General features: G+C 43.7%; 1 protein-coding gene across 1 annotated transcript; it reads right to left on the bottom strand.

Annotated features, from left to right (window-relative positions):
* Positions 1-719: 719 nt before the first annotated feature.
* Positions 720-16,648, bottom strand: ints3 (integrator complex subunit 3). Its single transcript, XM_026155707.2, has 28 exons — positions 16,315-16,648; positions 15,663-15,746; positions 11,678-11,761; positions 11,488-11,601; positions 11,124-11,208; positions 10,969-11,035; positions 10,716-10,857; positions 10,402-10,629; positions 8,857-9,048; positions 8,684-8,771; positions 8,499-8,578; positions 8,317-8,408; positions 8,126-8,232; positions 7,877-7,996; positions 6,545-6,674; positions 6,402-6,456; positions 6,182-6,285; positions 5,928-6,092; positions 5,690-5,843; positions 3,623-3,691; positions 3,466-3,541; positions 3,265-3,378; positions 3,142-3,190; positions 2,873-3,040; positions 1,680-1,780; positions 1,525-1,597; positions 1,293-1,449; positions 720-1,217 (listed from the first exon to the last, which is right to left on the bottom strand). The coding sequence occupies exons 1-28, from the start codon at positions 16,396-16,398 to the stop codon at positions 1,140-1,142; spliced, it is 3,060 nt and encodes a 1,019-aa protein (XP_026011492.1). The 5' UTR covers positions 16,399-16,648; the 3' UTR covers positions 720-1,139.
* Between the last annotated feature and the right edge of the window lie 329 nt (positions 16,649-16,977).

Below are 16,977 nucleotides of genomic sequence, written 5' to 3'. Positions count from 1 at the left end.
ACTTTGTGTATGTATTATTGTAGGGTCTACCTTACAATATGAAGCACCTTGATGCATCTGTTGTTGTGATTTGGCGCTGTAAAAATACAATTGAATTGAATGTAGAGCACCTGCCTCCTCATTGGGCTGCCTGTTGTTGTTGTTGTGGTTGTTATGACCTTTAAGCAAGACCATTGACCCCACACATCAGTGATTCAAGATCAAAGATGTTTGAAAGCAGTATGGTGTGAAAATACGGCTCTTTGCAACACTTTGTACTTTGGGCACATTTTCATCCCCGAGGACAATAAAAACCCCATAAATAAAACAAATTACTTAAAACTTATTCCAATCATGCATAGCATAGTACTGAATAACTGTTATTTTCAGACCATTTGATGAATAAAAAACACATTTTTGATAGCAAAAGATTTCTGCAGAGGACAAAAATGTCCCAAAGACAACACATGGGTTAATTCTGAAACTGTCCTGCTATTGGCTCAGTCCAGCTATAACAGAAATGCAATGACATCACTGCTCCTCACTGGCTGCTCCGTGCTCTCACCGTTTTATTACCCAGCTTTAAGTCAGTTCACTTCTGAGCTGCTTCGTCTGTTCTGTTTTTTACCCTCCTGCATCTGATGAACGCCACGAAAAGGTGTTAAAAGGACCTTTGCGGCACACCCCATTCCCCTCCACCCTCTCCACCCCCATCAAACTCCCAATAACAGACAGCTGAGTCTGAAACCAACCATCAGTTTTTATACAAAGAACTCATTGACATGACGGAGCTTTTACTGCAGGGAGCCAAACAGGAAGGAGGCGCTAAAAACAGCAAGAAGTGAGGATTTTCCAAAAAAAAAGTACAACCCATCCCCCCAAAAAAGGAACAAAAATCATCATCATCATGTCTGCTGTTAAAATCAGTCTGAGTTCCTCCTTCCCCCAGTGCATTGTGGGAGATCAGCCACACACAGTGACCTTCGACTGCTGGTCTCCATGGAAACAGCACATTAAAAGTCAGTTCATCACATGGAGTTAAAGTTGGCAGCATCTCAGAGCTCCACCTCCCAGCAGCAGTCAGTGCATGTCATCAGGAAGAGACATGGTCTCTCCCAGTACATGGAGCAGCTGGCATGTGATCTTGTTTGGAGGTTCCTTCAGTCACTGTCAGAGCCAACAGCTGATGATCCTTTCCGTTTCCTCTTTGGAGCTTTGGGCTTTGAGTCCTCCTCCTCCTGCAACAACATAACAAGATCAGAAACAGACCTGAACCAAAACAAGACTTGAACGTGTATAGAGGGGGTACATACAGAGCCGCTGCTGGATGCACTTTCTTCCTCATTGTTGGTGGGTGGAGCGACTCCCTTCCTGGAACGAGGTGACGAGGCTGGAGCTTTACGGCGCGACTTTGGCGGCTTCGTCTGAGAGTCCTCGTATTCCTCCGCCAGGGCGAACAGATCGCTGAACCTGACAGGGAAGATGAGACGTAAACAGCAGTGTTGTGATGTAATCGTTTGTGTGTGTCTGTGGGAGTAAATGTACCTCATCTTGTGGGCCTCATCACAGCTTGCTTGGACGTGCTGCAGAGCCTGAAGTATCGGAGTCTGAGTGAAGACTGACAGAGACATACAGACATTAGCACATTCAGGTCATCAGTAATTGGTTGACAATCGAGAACTGTGTGTGAGGGTACTGACAGTTGTTCTTGGTGTTGCTCAGACTCAGTCTGAGGTTGTCCATGTGCTCCAAGATCTGTTCCAGGGTCAGCTGAGCCAGTTTACTGCTCGAACTGCGCAGACTGAAGACAGAATAACGTTAACAGAACTGACACTACAGACAAAGAAATGAACCTGAGAAGTACAGATGAACAGAGGAGGGGCATGTCCCAGTTCAGGAGCTACATCCTTTAAAGGCTGCATCTGAAGGCGTACAAGGCTGCCCCAATTCAAAGGTTTCAACAAATGTGTTCTCCTTTTACCTGAATTTGAAAACAAGTGGGGGGGGAGGTGCGCGGTATGAAAAGGGAAGAAAAACCAACAAGAACATTTTTCAAAGGGGGGCCTAGCAAAAACAGTTTGGGAACCACTGACTTAATGCAGCTCAGGTTCCAATTGCTTACAGATATAAAGTATGTACAGTTTTTATTTTAATTTGTGTTTTAATCCTGCGACTTACCGCACATTTGATTTCCTTTGTCTGAAAACGTTTTATATATTTTGGGGTAAGTTCATCAACAGCTGGTTTGTCCAACTACAGGGCTCAAGGCCCGGTGTCCTGCAGGTTTTAGATATCACCCTGGGTCAACACACCTGAATCAAATGATCAGTTCATTACCAGGCCTCTGGAGAACTTCAAGACATGTTGAGGAGGTAATTCAGCCATTTAAATCAGCTGTGTTGGATCAAGGACACATCTGAAACCTGCAGGACACCGGCCTTCGAGGCCTGGAATTGGACACCCCTGATCTACAGCGTTACATCATATTTTATAAGGATGTTGTGTTTTTGTATCATATAGCCACTTACTTGTGGCCTTGTGGTCTTTGAAGAACCCACTCTGCATGGGCCGAGTCCTGCAAGTGTGAAGCCCCTGATATGGGACACAGCTGAGGAGAGCCCCAAGAAGTACAGATGCAAAGAGGGGAGAGCCCCAGGCAGAACTCACAGTCCTCACCTGTTTTTTTTTTACGTCCTTATGTCATCGCCTTCAAATTGTCCTTTTTATTGTAATTTCTGTTTTTACGTTATCCTAACCTCTTCTGTCTTTTTTCTCTTTCATCTATTTGTGCCCTCATCTGTTTTTCTTTTCTTACCTGTCTTTTTAGAGTTTTTCCCTCAACTCAGTCTCCTTCTACGTTAGTCACTTTTTGTGGTTAACTCTCTGTGCTTACCTCTGTCTCTTGCGGGGTTGGTTGTTGTTCTTGATCAGCTGGGCCTTTATGTTTTCTGCCAGTGTGTCGTCGTATTTGGTAGCCCAGTGTCTCAGGATGCTAGTGGCGAACTGGTCTTCTGGGTGACAGGGACGACTCAGGACCATTTTCACCATCTCTTCGCTGGGCCTGTCACAAAAACATGAAGGGATGTTAACAGGGACACAGAAACACAGCTCAAATGCGGAACAGAAACACATGTGAAATGGGGTGTCTGCTATGTGTCATACTTTTCTCTGCGAAGCTGCAGCAGCAGGCAGGACAAGGCCTCAGGGTGCTCTGAACCATAAACAGAAAGGAGGGTTACAATCTTTCCTTTGCTTTGTGTCCCTGTCTATTGAGGATTTATTCACCTTTGTATTTGAGGTGCTGCAAGATGGGGATGATGGTTTCCAGGGGAATGCTGTGGGCCAGAAACAGCTGCCAGGTGCTATATTGCTCGAAGGTCTCCCACTCGAGTGACTGAACTGTGGAGATCGAGGATAAACAAGCAAATGAAGATGGACCATGGCCCGAAAAACTGAAGAGTCAAACTTTTAATCCGAGTTTCTCACTGAGGATGTTGAGCACAGAATCTTTCCGGAACATCACCAGGTTCCCCATCATCACGTGACACATCAGCTCCTGTAACTGCACACACACACAAACACACACAGATGAGACATGGTTTCCCAGCCAGAGCAGCGGGGACGCACCGATCAGGTTTATTACCTGTGTGGAGTCGATAACGGCGACGATCATGTTGAGAAGCTCGCCACTCCGCAGCGTCTCATCTGGAAACTGAACAAGAGCAGGGACCTTCATCAGAGTACTACATTTTCAGTGCTCACACACACAAACTACACCCTTTTTGGCTCCTACCTCAAAGCACACTGTGCGCTGTCGATCTTACGTGCTGCACAATAATGTTTAACATTTAGTATTTACTGTTATATTCCCATCGATCATCATGATGTTGTTTATTCTATTGCTCTCAACAGGTGATCCAGGTGATTGATATATGTATTTTTTGTCTGCTTATTTTGTTGGTTTTTGTTTTTTGCCCTTTATCCCCGTCCCTCTTCTCCGCTGTTTTTTCCCCCCCTCTTTCTTTCTCCCTTTTCTTTTCCTCATTCAAGTCTGTCCCGTATCTAACAAGTGAAAATAAAAAAATAAAATAAACAATAAAAGGTGAATCAAATAGACCATTACGGCAAGGCTGGGATGGTTTATTTGGTAAAGTAAATCCGTTGGGCATCTTTCTTCGCCTTTAGACAATAATTCTGATGGCAAAAGAGCCAAACGGGACAGGCAAAAAAAAAAAAAAAAAAAAGAGTACTACATTTTCACGTCACATAAAAATGTCATATTGTGATACCATTTCTATAGCGATGCCATACTTTTATGTTCCCTTGTCCCGAGACAAGCCCGGGCATGTCTGAGAACGAGTGACCCAAGACATGATGTTCCAGTTTGATGATGTTTAAGAGTTCAGTTAGTTTAATTATTGTTAAGCTGTTATGTTGTACTTTTACTGGTTAGGCTACTCTTGTACTTGTGTTTGTCTTATGCTGGGTCACTACTACCGCACTCCTCTGTTTCAGTACAGTCAAACATTAAATCATACAGTGTGTCCCCAACAGTGTTGGTCAAGTTACTTGAAAAAAGTAATCAGTAACTAATTACTTCCCCAAAAAAGTAATCCAGTTACTTTACTGATTACTTATTTTCAAAAGTAATTAATTACTTAGTTACTTTTTAAAAACACGATTTACAACCTGAATAGGTGATAAAGTGATAGATCTTTCAGCCCAATTCTACTTTTTCTGCATAATCCATCATACAAAATGTAATCAAATGGAAAAGTCTCTTTTTTTAACTTGTTTTATTAGTTTTAATCTTTTAACTTTATGCATCAAGCAAAAATATAATTATATGCAACATTCTCTGACTTGAATTAGTTTAACATTTAAACCTATTTTCTGCACATTCCAGCACATAAAATAAAATATTTTTTGTGTTTACACTCCGTCTTTCAAATAGATGCAAGTAAAACACAGCAGAAAATAAATAAAGTCAAAGACTAGCGGTCCTGTTGCTCTATTTTCACCTGTAAAGCAGGCGGAGGTTTACCCTGGTGCAGGTGTGCCGCGGTCAGTTGAAGGATCCGCGAGTTTCTCTGAGTTTCCCATTACGTCGTTGCGCACTCGGTGCTTGCTCGGAAGTTTAGGGGTTTTTTTCGCTGTAAAAAGAAGTTTTCTTCCCACGCACGATGGACGCTAATGTTTTTGTCACTTTTTATGGAATCAAACTCAAAGTAAGGTCAGTACTTCCACGCTTTAAACGCTGCACGCTCATACTCTCTCCCACAATCGATATGTGATCCACTGTTGATCTGCACACAGCTGTTGTCACGAATGTCGTGCTTGCTTACGTCACTGTCATGAGACATTCTTGCAAAAAATTACGGTTTTAGTAACGCAGTAACGCAGCGTTCCTACGGGAAAGTAACGGTAATCTAATTACTGTTTTTGCAATAGTAATCCCTTACTTTACTCGTTACTTGAAAAAAGTAATCAGATTACAGTAACACGTTACTGCCCATCTCTGGTCCCCAATGACAGCAGCTCATTGGAAAAGAAGGATGGAAGTTTCAGGAGCATTTTAAAGGACATGAAGGGAAAAAATAAGTTCCTGGAAGGATGCTCTTAAATCAGTACTTCTACTGTGTGAAGATTTTCTGGCTGGTCTCTTTTTTAGAGACTTTTTGTGGTGCATGTAAGACTTGGGTAAGCCTACCTCAGAGTAAATTGAGGGTGTGAGGTAGCAGAGTAGCCGGACGTCGTCCTCCTGACAAGCCTTCATGTCCATCATCAGACAAGTGTGGAGGTCACCAAGTGCCGTCGCCTGAGCAAATGACTCGTACAACATCATCTTCCCATTTGCTGCTTTACTGTTGACAGACACAGACATGGAGTTTAACCACGTTTCTCCTATCAACATCTGTGACAGCAGCTTTTTTGTCACACCTGCTCACCTAGCCTTCAGGTAGTACAGCAGGTGATAACCGATCTTTGGCTGCTTCTGGTAAAGTTCAGCAAGCATGTCTAGCAGAACTGAGAAACCGCTGTTGTCCTCTTGCATGGTGACAAGGTTCCTGAAGATCAGACAAACGGGTTTACAAACCGACTCCTCCAGGGACCTACAGAGAAATATAGACGGGTCATCAGAGAGAGCCAGACATGAGTCAATAAGGAGAGAGAGAAGGGGACAGAGTCAGTCTGATCTTACTCCTCCGTGATCTCCTCCGGCAAGACTTCTCCTCTGAAATGATCTTTGAACAGTTCGGCCAAACAGGAAGCCAGAGCTGACATCTGCTCTGTGTCAAAGTCCTCCTGTAGGACAGAACACAACATTGTACCAACATCTCTTAACACTGAAGCCCTGCAGCTGGCCGCACTCTTTTCTGATAAGCCACGAATTACTCACTTAACTCAACAAGATAGCTCACCTCCAGGATGAGATCCACAATCTCCTGCATCACCTCACACTGAGTCTCTGTGTCACTGCAGAGGAAGTGTTGCTGTCAGTTAACAGGAAATGACCTTGATGTAACATCTAACCTGAGGACCTGAAAAAAGACTGGACTTTCACCTGGTCTTCTGAATCTGCTGCACCTTCTCCTTCATTGTGTCATCTAATTGGTCAAGCCAGGGTGTGATATCAGCAGGCTCCTCAATCACAGCCTCTTTGATTGGATGAAATCTGAACTCCCTCTTTTTTCCTGAACAGTGATGGGAGGACAGGTGGTCAAATACTCTACTTCCTGTTTGGGGTGAATTGTTAGAAATTTATAGTAAAACTTCCAAATTATGAATTGGAAATTGAATTTATATTTATAAACTCACAGCTCATATTTCTTCCCCAAACTGGAATACCACACCAGTTAAATCCAGGATAAAACAGGTTATTCTGGTTTAAAGTAGTTTCTAAACCATTTTAAACTGTTTTATTCCAGGATACAATTTATTTCAATTAAACTTGTTTCATTGGTCCAACTTGTATTATTTTGTTTACTCCACTTTAAAATAAATTCATTCAGTTTTGTTCAGTCATTTTGACTTATTTGCATAGAAAAATATAACTGTTAAATTTAAACCCCATCATCTCTATTTCATGACTTAGTGTAGTTAGGTGGGGCTGCAATGGTAGTCCCAATCACCCCTTCACTGCAAACCGCCTCTCAATTTTACATACATCTTAGACACTGAGGGTTTTGCATGGTGCAAACATTGATGGAAACTGCTGACAGTCTCTTGTTTGTGTTGCATTTCTCTTACAAACATCTTCATCAGAATTCTAGGGCACGTTTTGAAACACTCCCATCCAAACATGTATGTGCAGTTACACATTCGCTGTAGACTGAGCAACTTCTTGTTGGCAGTTTTCAATGTCTGTATTTTGGCCAAAGTTATAATTACCAGATTCGGATCCACATTTACTTTCCTGATTCTCGTTATGAGTTTTTTAAATTACTTAAATCATAGAAGGTATGCAATACTGTACAACAGATTAATGGGACAGCAGTGGAGAGCCTTCAGGACTTGCCTTAGAATCCTCTGGTTTAAAATATGTCTTCAACATTAAAGTAATCCAGTGACAGTTGTCAGTATTTCTGCTGCACAACAAACAATAACTTAATAATTAATTCAGCAAATGTTATTTTTCAAATTGTAAACAAACACAGTTTAAAACAGCATTTCTGTCATTGCCAGTGTAACTCAGTTGAACGCAATAACCTGAACAACAAAGTGACCAATCCCATTAGGACCCCGTCCTCATTTGAGCTCCGCCTACAAACTGTCAAAAGTAAATTTACTCGCATGAGAAGGATTTCTCCCTGAACGCAGGGAGCTACCAGCGAGAGCGTGGAACTGTAACAGCGCATGCAATCAAGTCATCTGAAGTTGTTTCTCCAGGTGTTACCTTTGTTGTTGACTTCCTCCTCATCGTCACTGAAAGTTGCTTCTGTGTTGTCGTAGCAACTCTCCTCCTTGTCCAACACATGATTGTCCATCTCCATGGAAACAGACTCCTCCATCTTCACTGCATAATTGAAAAAAATAAAGTGAAAGAGAGGGAAGAGGTTAATGTTTGTGTCTACTCACCTGTGTGTGTGTGTGTGTGTGTGTGTGTGTGTGTGTGTGTGTGTGTGTGTGTGTGTGTGTGTGTTACCTTCAGTAGGAGGTGATGGTGGGCTGCAGAACTCGGGGAATCTTTCTCTGAGCATTGACCGGAGCTCTCGGTCCAGCTTTGGGTTATCAAACAGTGGAGCGAGGTGACTGAAAGAGAGATCAATAACCAATAATCAAAAATGATCCCTGTGATAGAGTGGTCAATGATCAATAAATATTGATGCTTCTTACGCCAGGACCCTCTTTTCCATAATGAAGTTTAGCGAGTTGAAGACACCCTGACGGACCTGAGACTCCAAAGGAGGGAAGAAATGAGGGATGATCTGAAGAGGGGAGAAAGCAGACCAACAATAAGAGGAGAGAAATTAAAACCTGGTAAAGTGTGTGTGTGTGTGTGTGTGTGTGTGTGTTACCCTGCACATGAAGTCCAACAGCGTTGCAGTGATGGCAGGATGAGGTTTCATGGAGTGATGCATCACCAGAATGGCTGGCTCTGAAACACATCATCACAGGTGAGTGCTGTTTTACCTGTCTACCTAATAACATGATGACATCATCTCTGACCAACACCACTCTGGTGTAGCCTAAATTGTGTTACCTATGTTCATGATGCTGTCCTTCTCAGGGTTGAAGAACAGCCAATCATAAAAGAGAGCCAGCTTAGCATTGGAGGCCGCCACGTTTGACTGCAGTCACACAAATCAATTGATTATTAGTTATTGACCTATAACAATTCCTGCAGATTGACAGCCTGAAACCAGATCCCCTTACCGTGCAAGTGGTTAGCAGCCAGCCAATAATAGCCCAGCGTGGCAGGATATCAGAGCTCAGGACCTCATTGGATGGATGTACTACCCCGCAGATGTAGCGAATCAGATCACAGCGTAGTGATTGGCTCTCTGCTGTGGACAGGTACTGTCTCTGAAACCAGTCCTGGTACCGTTTCTGCTGCCCAAAACGCACCTGAGCAGAGATGGAGAAAGAGTCAAAATCAACTGAGTCACAGGTGGAGAAACACCCAAATCACAGCATTTAATAACGTGGTTGAGGTGAGAGTGCGAATGGCACCTTTGTCTGACCTGTTTACCTGCTGTATTTGTTTTGTTGGAGGCTTTTGCACTGGTGAGTATGACTGTCAGGCTCTACTACACATCTGAGCTTTTAAGAAATATCACAGCTCTTCTTTTGTGTAACCTGGTGAGCCACTCTCTCAGGGCCCTATATATACCCTTTAGCTGACCTCCTGTGAACGCAGAAGAAGGAAGGGGGAAAAAGGCTGGAGTCCAGGCGATATTGGTGATGATGATTTGTTGCAATTGCCAGTGCTATTTGATCAGCATGGTGTTCCCTGATTCATCAGGATACTACATATTTTCCTCCCTGGATGCTTTTGCAGGACCTGCTGTCTCTGTCAGGTGCTGACAGCCACCGTGCTGGAGGTGAAACGATCCTCCAGCTCCTCGCAGGACAGTACTGATAAATGCATGGTCCATCTCATCTTAAATGATCCTAATCAGACCAGAAACTTGGTTTTCTTGTCTCTGACAGAAACAGATGCTACAGATAAACCTGCAGCTAAACGGACTGTAATGGACTCTTAACTTAACTCGGCATGTGTTCAGGTCCCACTCACAGCAAGGGGCTAACACTGTTGGATCTTTCAGCTGCCTTTGACACAGTAGATTGTGGTATCCTGAGTGACAGCCTGCAATTGTGGGTGGACATCTCTGAGTCAGTTCTGGGCTTGTTCTCTTTCTGTCTCTCTCACAGGAGTTTATTTTCCCACTTTACCTTGTGATGTGTCCCAAAGTTTGATCTTAGGGCCCATGTTGCTTTTCCTGTATATGCTTACACAGGGACACATCTGAATGATTTTGAAGGCATCTTAAAGCATTGTTACGCAGATGACATCCAGATGACATGCGGTTCCAGAACCCAGAATTTAGCCAAGGTCTGTCTCCTTAAGAGCTCTCTTGTGTCTGTGAACTACTACATCATTACATAACTATTACACCTCTGAGGTCACCTGATCAGTGCTTGTCCAGTTTAAAGCCAAAACGAGACTGAGCTTTTCAGATTTTGAATTCCATATTGTGGTACTAAAAGATCTGGTGGTGATAGTTTCAGTCATTATGTACTACTTATAAGGTTGGGGAATCCTGCAGTCAGGTGAGACTTGAGAATGAGTGAAGAAGCAGATGAACAGAATCAACTTCTGGAAATTAATTATGTGGAGAACCACTCTAACATAATTAAATACAGAGTGGTACCCTCTTCTTAAAGATCATTACATTTATGAGGTAAAAGAGGCTTTACCCTGGAGGTCATGAACAGTAGTTTGGTCTCCATGTCTGGTGTGAGTCGACAGGCCAGAAACTTCCTGGAGGTCCGAGCCGTCAGTAGTTGGAGGACACCCGTGAACTGAGGGCTCAGGACTTGAGGATTGTGCAGCAGGTCTCTCCACAGCAGCTCCATCTCTGGGATCCGAGCAACATTTTGCAGCAGACGAACCAGATCTCTGCCGATGATTAGACAATCCATGAACTACAGACAGAGAGAGGTCATCAGTGTAAAGAGAAGGCGTTAAATACATAACAGACCACACCATACTTCTTTCCTCTCCTTATTACCTTCTCCCTCAGCATGCTGATGCAGAAGTCCACTTCTTTCTGGCGCAGAGGCAGCAAGTTCGGAGCTCCGTGGTCCACAATCAGGCGAAGGTAAGTGTAGACTGACATCGCTATGAGCATCCCACTCTTCAATACCCACTCTCTGGAGAGACACAAATAATCAGCTGCTGCACTATAAAAACCCACTCTGGGCTCTAACAGAGACAGAAAAAAGCAGCTGATACTACAGTCTGAAAAAAACAGTGAATCATACTTCTGCTCGAGCAGGATATCCAGGACACTCTCAGCCAGCCACAGGTTTTTGGTGGAGATGTCTCCGCCTGTGCAGAGAGAACAGTGACATTACAGTCAGAGCGAGTGGTGACAGGATTCGTGGTTTCAGCTCAGGTAAAAATCCAAGTGTCTCACCTGCAATCTGTTTCAGCAGTGTCATGATGACGCCATCAGCTCCCATCACGCCACTCTTCACCAGCTCTCTGACCAGCCACACTAGCTGCACACACACCAGCACTTCATTAGTAACCACCACAGTCAGGTTCAGGTGAGATCCCACATTTAAGACCAGGACCTGAGGAGGGACGCTGCTGTCCTGTCCTCTCAGGACCTAACCTGGTCTGCCTCTGTTCCTTCACAATGGTAAACACGGGTCCCTGCTACCCAAAACACTTGTATATAACTGTGTGCAGTTATCTTTGTGTGTGTGTGTGTGTGTGTGTGTGTGTGTGTGTGTGTGTGTGTGTGTGTGTGTGTGTCTCCACCTGTATTGGTTTACCTGTGTTCGGGGGACGTCTTGCAGTTTCAGGAACTTCTCCATCAAGATCTGGTTGATTTTAACCAGGACAACGTTCATCCCATCTCTGTTGACCAGTGCCAGGTCTCTGTAACACTATCACCACACATAGTGATGTTATTGTAATGTCAGAGTCGCATCAGACATTACCCACAATGCTGCAGAAACTCACCCTCTGGGCCTGAGCCGGCTCTGTGAGGACCAGTGTGAAGAGACCCAAACACACCTCCTCATGCTGTTGCTGACCTTTACATGCCTACAGAACAGGTAAAACAGGAAGTTAGACACAAATTACAAAAATATAGTCTTTTCATTTTCAGGTCTCAGAAAATCAGGAAGGTGTCTGGTTCCAGCTGTTAAACACAGAGTAGACTGAATGAAGTGATTCAGAATTGGAGCACATTAGAGAGACTAGAGATTAGATGTTTCCAGCTCTGACATCCAGAAGTATTTGGACAAGGACACATTTTTGTAGTTTAGTCTCTGCACACTACCACACTGAATTTCAAATCAAACTCTCTGCTTTAGTTAAAGGAGTATAATAAAAATATTGCAATAAGGAATTCCAGGAATTTTTTATTCACAGTTCCCTATTTTCAATTTCATGGAGAGACCTGTTCTTTTGTTATTTCATTAAGTTAATATAGATCTGGAGTCGATTCCAAGGATTGTATTTGTATTTTATAGTCACTGAAATTTTCTATATGAGGGTCAAAGAGATGTCAGTGTAAGTGAAGGAGGTCATTGTTAGGCTGAAATACCCAAATGAACCAGTCAGAGAGTAGGGCTGTGTGATATGACCAAAATCTCATATCCTGATATTAAGACATCTATCGTCCGATAACGATATAAATCACAAAAATGTAACATTTTCTGTAAATTCTGTGAATCTCGGGCAGCTCAACTTGCGTGAAGTGTTTCCAGCTGCGCGTCATGTACCTGGAGTCGAGTGTTTTAACCGATGCATGAAACGATACATTTTCAGACATAAGTTGTAACAGCCGCCGTTTTCTTTGTGAGTATTTATTACACAGCCGTAAATATTGCCGTAAACAGTTTATTTTGCGACACCACGAAACAAACGATAGCGTAAAATGAAACGATAGACGTTTTTATATAGTCATCCGATATATATCGTTATATCGAACAGCCCTATCAGAGAGAGCTAAATCTTTAGACGTATCCAACAATCTGGTTCATTCTTGAAAAGACTGAATGCACCAAGCAGCAACAACAAACCAAGACCACAGATACATTAAAGAGCATGGTGACAGAATTATTTCCACAGTTCAGAAAAACCACCATCTAACTAAGTCAGGAATAGTGTTAAGAAGGCAGGAGCATCATCAAGCATCACATTCAAGAGACAATCAAGAAACACTTTAATAACAGGAAACAAGGTTTGCACCTTGTTGAAAACCAAGAAGGTGTAAACCACTGGTGGTCATCTGATTAGACTTTGCCAGATAGCATCAAACACAGCCAGCACAGTTCTGGAAAAAAAAAATGAAACCAAGATGAACCTGTACCAAAACAATGGAAGAGAAAAGTTTGAAGAAGGAGAGGAACAGTTGATCTGAAGCATCCACACAATCTTTGTGGACTGCTGATAGAAGCAGCAGGATAATGTGTGGAGTGTGCAGCGTTGTACTCCCTCACATTCTCACTGATGCTGCAGAACTGATCACACTTAGCTTCACAGAGGAGCTACAACTTGCAATACAACTTTATTTATATAGCAAATTTTAAAAACCTGCGGACACCAAAGTGCTTTACAATAGAAATAGGGAAATTAAGACATGATTAAATAAAAGACCATTAACAAATTACCACATATGTCAGCAGGTTGAAGGCACTAATTATACAGGAATAAAAGGGAATATAAGAACAAACTTACTAAGAACAGATAACTAAAAGATAAAGTACATAGATAAAAATGGAGCCAAATGTAAAATAGGGACACTAACTAGATGGAAAAGCTAGGTTAAATAAGTGAGTTTTTAAATGAGATTTAAAAGATAGAATGGAGTCTGACGCACGGATAGCGATGGGAAGGTTGTTCCACAGGTTAGGTGCAACAAGGGCAAAAGCACGGTCACCCCTAGATTTAAGTCTAGATCTAGGCTGAACCAAGAGTAAGTGGGCTGAAGACCTGAGGGCTCGCCCAGAGACATATGGACTAAGGAGATCGACAAGATAGCTAGGGGCTAAATTATTTATAATTTTAAAAGGTGAGCAACAATATTTTAAATTTGATACGATATAATGATGAGCCAAAGAAAACTCGAAAAACAAGCCATGAATCGGTTTCAAAAATGACACTTTCGATTATTGAGAAATCTCTCTCTTGACGAGGGATGGTAAAAATGGTAAAAGGCCTGCATTTGTATAGCGCTTTTCTAGTCCCTAAGGACCCCAAAGCGCTTCACACTACATTCAGTCATCCACCCATTCACACACACAGTCACACACTGGCAATGGCAAGCTACATTGTAGCCACAGCTGTCCTGGGGCGCACTGACAGAGGCAAGGCTGCCGGACACTGGCGCCACCGGGCCCTCTGACCTCCACCAGTAGGCAAACATGGGGTTAGTATCTTGCCCAAGGATATTTGGCAGCCAGGAGGGAGCCTGGGATTGAACCACCGACCTTCTGATTAGTGGCTGACCTGCTCTGCCACCTGAGCTACAGCCACCCAAAACTTAAATGGGTATCGTTTAAGTTTTATCTGATACCGGTGCCAACCCGGTACTTTTGAAACAGTGCCGGTGCCGGTAACTACAACGGTGTTTGCTAGTTTACCTTACATGCATTAATTTAATAACGTGGTTAGCCTACTCAAGGTGCAGAGAAGAACGGCTGCTGTTGCCATCATCATTCATCATCATTTATGCTACATTGGCAGGGCTAGGGGCCAGGACTCTCCTCTTTGGGTTCTTGGGGGATGTTGATAACTCCGGGTCGATAACAGGCACCACACACGCAGTAGATGCGCTCGGTGTGAGGTCTTGCAGCAAGCTATCAAATACGGTGCATTTCTCGGCTTTTAAAAAACGCTATGCGTCGCCAGGTGTTTCATCAAATTCGAGGTGTTACCTCCTTTGCACAGTATCACCTTAAAGCACTTGTTGCAGGCTGCTGAGTTTGCATCTTTTGATGTGAAGCACAGCCAGACTTTTGACCGCTTCGCCTTGGGCATTTTTAATCTGTAGCTCTGCTCTAAAAGAACGTACCTACCTGGGCCCGCCTACTATCCTTGCAAAGGTAAAATGATTGGCTAGAATCCAAAGTGTATGACATCTCAGGGAAAAAAAGCACCGAAATGTGCGCTGCTTTTCGGTCTGGTTACTACCGTTTATGTCAGAACCGGTGCCATTATGGCACCGGATACCGGTACCCATCCCTACTCTTGACTCACTGATTGACACCACTGACTGGCCAGTTGTTGACATGCAATCTGTAGACGTCATATTTTCAGATCACAGCCCACATCAGCGGCACATCATAACAAACTAATCCACAGATTACATATCCTGCACATAACCCTAATAAGAGTCTTCAGTCGTTCTTTAGTACAAACTCTGGGTTTTCAGATACTGCAGTATTGTTAGGTTTCGCCTACAAGCACATCATGCCTAAATACAAGCATAGTCGTTTAATTTGGTGATTGCAGTACTATGTGTGAGTATTAAATGTAATAGTACTGAGAGGTGTGCTACGAATTGTGAAGATAAAGGCATTAGTGAGCTGTGAGGCTAAAGTCAGAGTTTTCTGTGTCATGAAGGACTAAATCACCATGGTAACTGATGCTCAACACATCACCTGCTGGAGATCAGGTTATGTTCAGAGTCTGAGTTAAAAATGAGGTGGATGTGCCATGTTTTCACTGATTCTTTTATTTAGCTCTCGTTTATTTGGCTTTAAAGCGTGATTTAGATTCTTTCCTGGAAAGTAAGTTTATAAATGAGTTGCTGCTGAGTTGTACCTTACAAACCCGCCAAATGCAGCCTGCATGTAAAGCTCCTGCAGCTCAGACTGTGCCCCAGGAAGGCTGAATGCACAAAATGTGTTTATGTTAGCTCCAAATGCTACTCCGTTTCTTCACATGGGTGGAAGTCATTAGTAGTATCAGCAGTAGTAGTACTGATGTTTCTTACGTTGGCCGTGAGTGCGTCATTGGCCTCCCTCTCTGACAGTCCATTGGTCAGTGCCTGGACGATTCCAACACAGCGCTCCAATCTCTGCAAGCAAACACAGCAATCAGTGTAAACAAGACAACAAACACTAAACACACCGACAACACAAGCACAACAAGAATCAATGCAAATACGAGAAACACAAACAGAAAATAGTAAAGATTTAAAAAAATAGCATCAACTAGTCGATCAGCTGACGGCGCCCCACAGAAAAACTGAACTTTATCAAACAGCACTCACAGTTAGCGTCTGACAAGTGAGACACTGCGCATGTCACTTTTCTTATGTTCGTATGTTTACGTAGAGTTAGCATGCTAAGCTAACTGATTTGGTTTTAATGAGCCCCGCGGTTCGGTCCGCAGTCCCTCACACCGTGAACGACCACGACAGCAGAGACACAAATTCCACACCTCCGGTAGCAGTTCCGAGTCCCGCAACGTACCCTTCTGCTGAGCTAACGCTATGAGCCTGCTGCTAGCCGTGCTAACCGTCTAATAAAATGGTACCGCGGAGTCTTTATACCAAGGCTGCGCTGTCTGCCCATAAGCCCGCTCTGTCCTGGTTTAGTCCGGGTTTAGTCTGCCTTGAGATCAGCTAAACAGCGTCAACCTACCTCCTCCAGCTCGTCTTTGGCGTCCAGTGGGGTGGATACCAGGAGCCGGCCCTGCGGCTTCGCTTTCGCCGGTGCAGGCTCCATCTGCTCCCACTGCGCCTCGCCGGGCCCCGCGGAGTTGAGACGGACTGGGACTACCTGTGCTGGGGGGCGTGATGGGTGTCTGTGTCAGTATAACGGAGGATTTAGGGTCGGTGCCTTGCGGTGAGCCGCTTCGGACCTTTAATGTGTGTTTTCAGAACTTTTTCGGGGTCAGTTCGGACCGTGAGTCCCACTCTGTCCGACACTGTAACATAACGGACGTCCGCACTGAGCCAGCAGGGGGAAGAGGCGGGACCGCACACGCCGCCGACCAATCATTTCACTTACACCACAGACTGAAGTGAGCGTGGACCAATAACAGGAGCGAGAACCTGGAGCCAATCCTCGATCGCCTATACTGAAGGCCAACAGCATGGAAAGGGCTTCAGCGTGTTTATAGTGTTGTAGAGCAAATATTGAAGAACTGTAAAGTACGCAGTACTTGTCTGCTTACTGCACTTAGACTGCTGTTATACCACCTTTTGAGATACTTTTGAAGTATGTACAAAATAATAATTTAAAAAAACTGGTTTTCTTCATCCCAAATGTCAACATCTAACAAGTAAAAACCAGTAACAACAT

This window comes from Astatotilapia calliptera, chromosome 22, assembly GCF_964374335.1.
Source record: "Astatotilapia calliptera chromosome 22, fAstCal68.1, whole genome shotgun sequence".
Classification (NCBI taxonomy): Eukaryota; Metazoa; Chordata; class Actinopteri; order Cichliformes; family Cichlidae; genus Astatotilapia; species Astatotilapia calliptera.
Note: the sequence above shows the minus strand (reverse complement) of the source record. Positions and strands in the feature narration are given on the sequence as shown.

What these genes read in the sequence shown, in the direction of transcription:
- ints3 (XM_026155707.2), bottom strand. Translation starts at nt 16,398, where the DNA reads ATGGAGCCTGCACCGGCGAAAGCGAAGCCGCAGGGCCGGCTCCTGGTA. An exon ending in CCGTTATCGACTCCACACAG is followed by an intron (nt 3,542 to 3,622) that starts GTAATAAACCTG and finishes GTGTGTGTGCAG; the next exon opens with TTACAGGAGCTGATGTGTCA. An exon ending in GCAGCACCTCAAATACAAAG is followed by an intron (nt 3,191 to 3,264) that starts GTGAATAAATCC and finishes TTTATGGTTCAG; the next exon opens with AGCACCCTGAGGCCTTGTCC.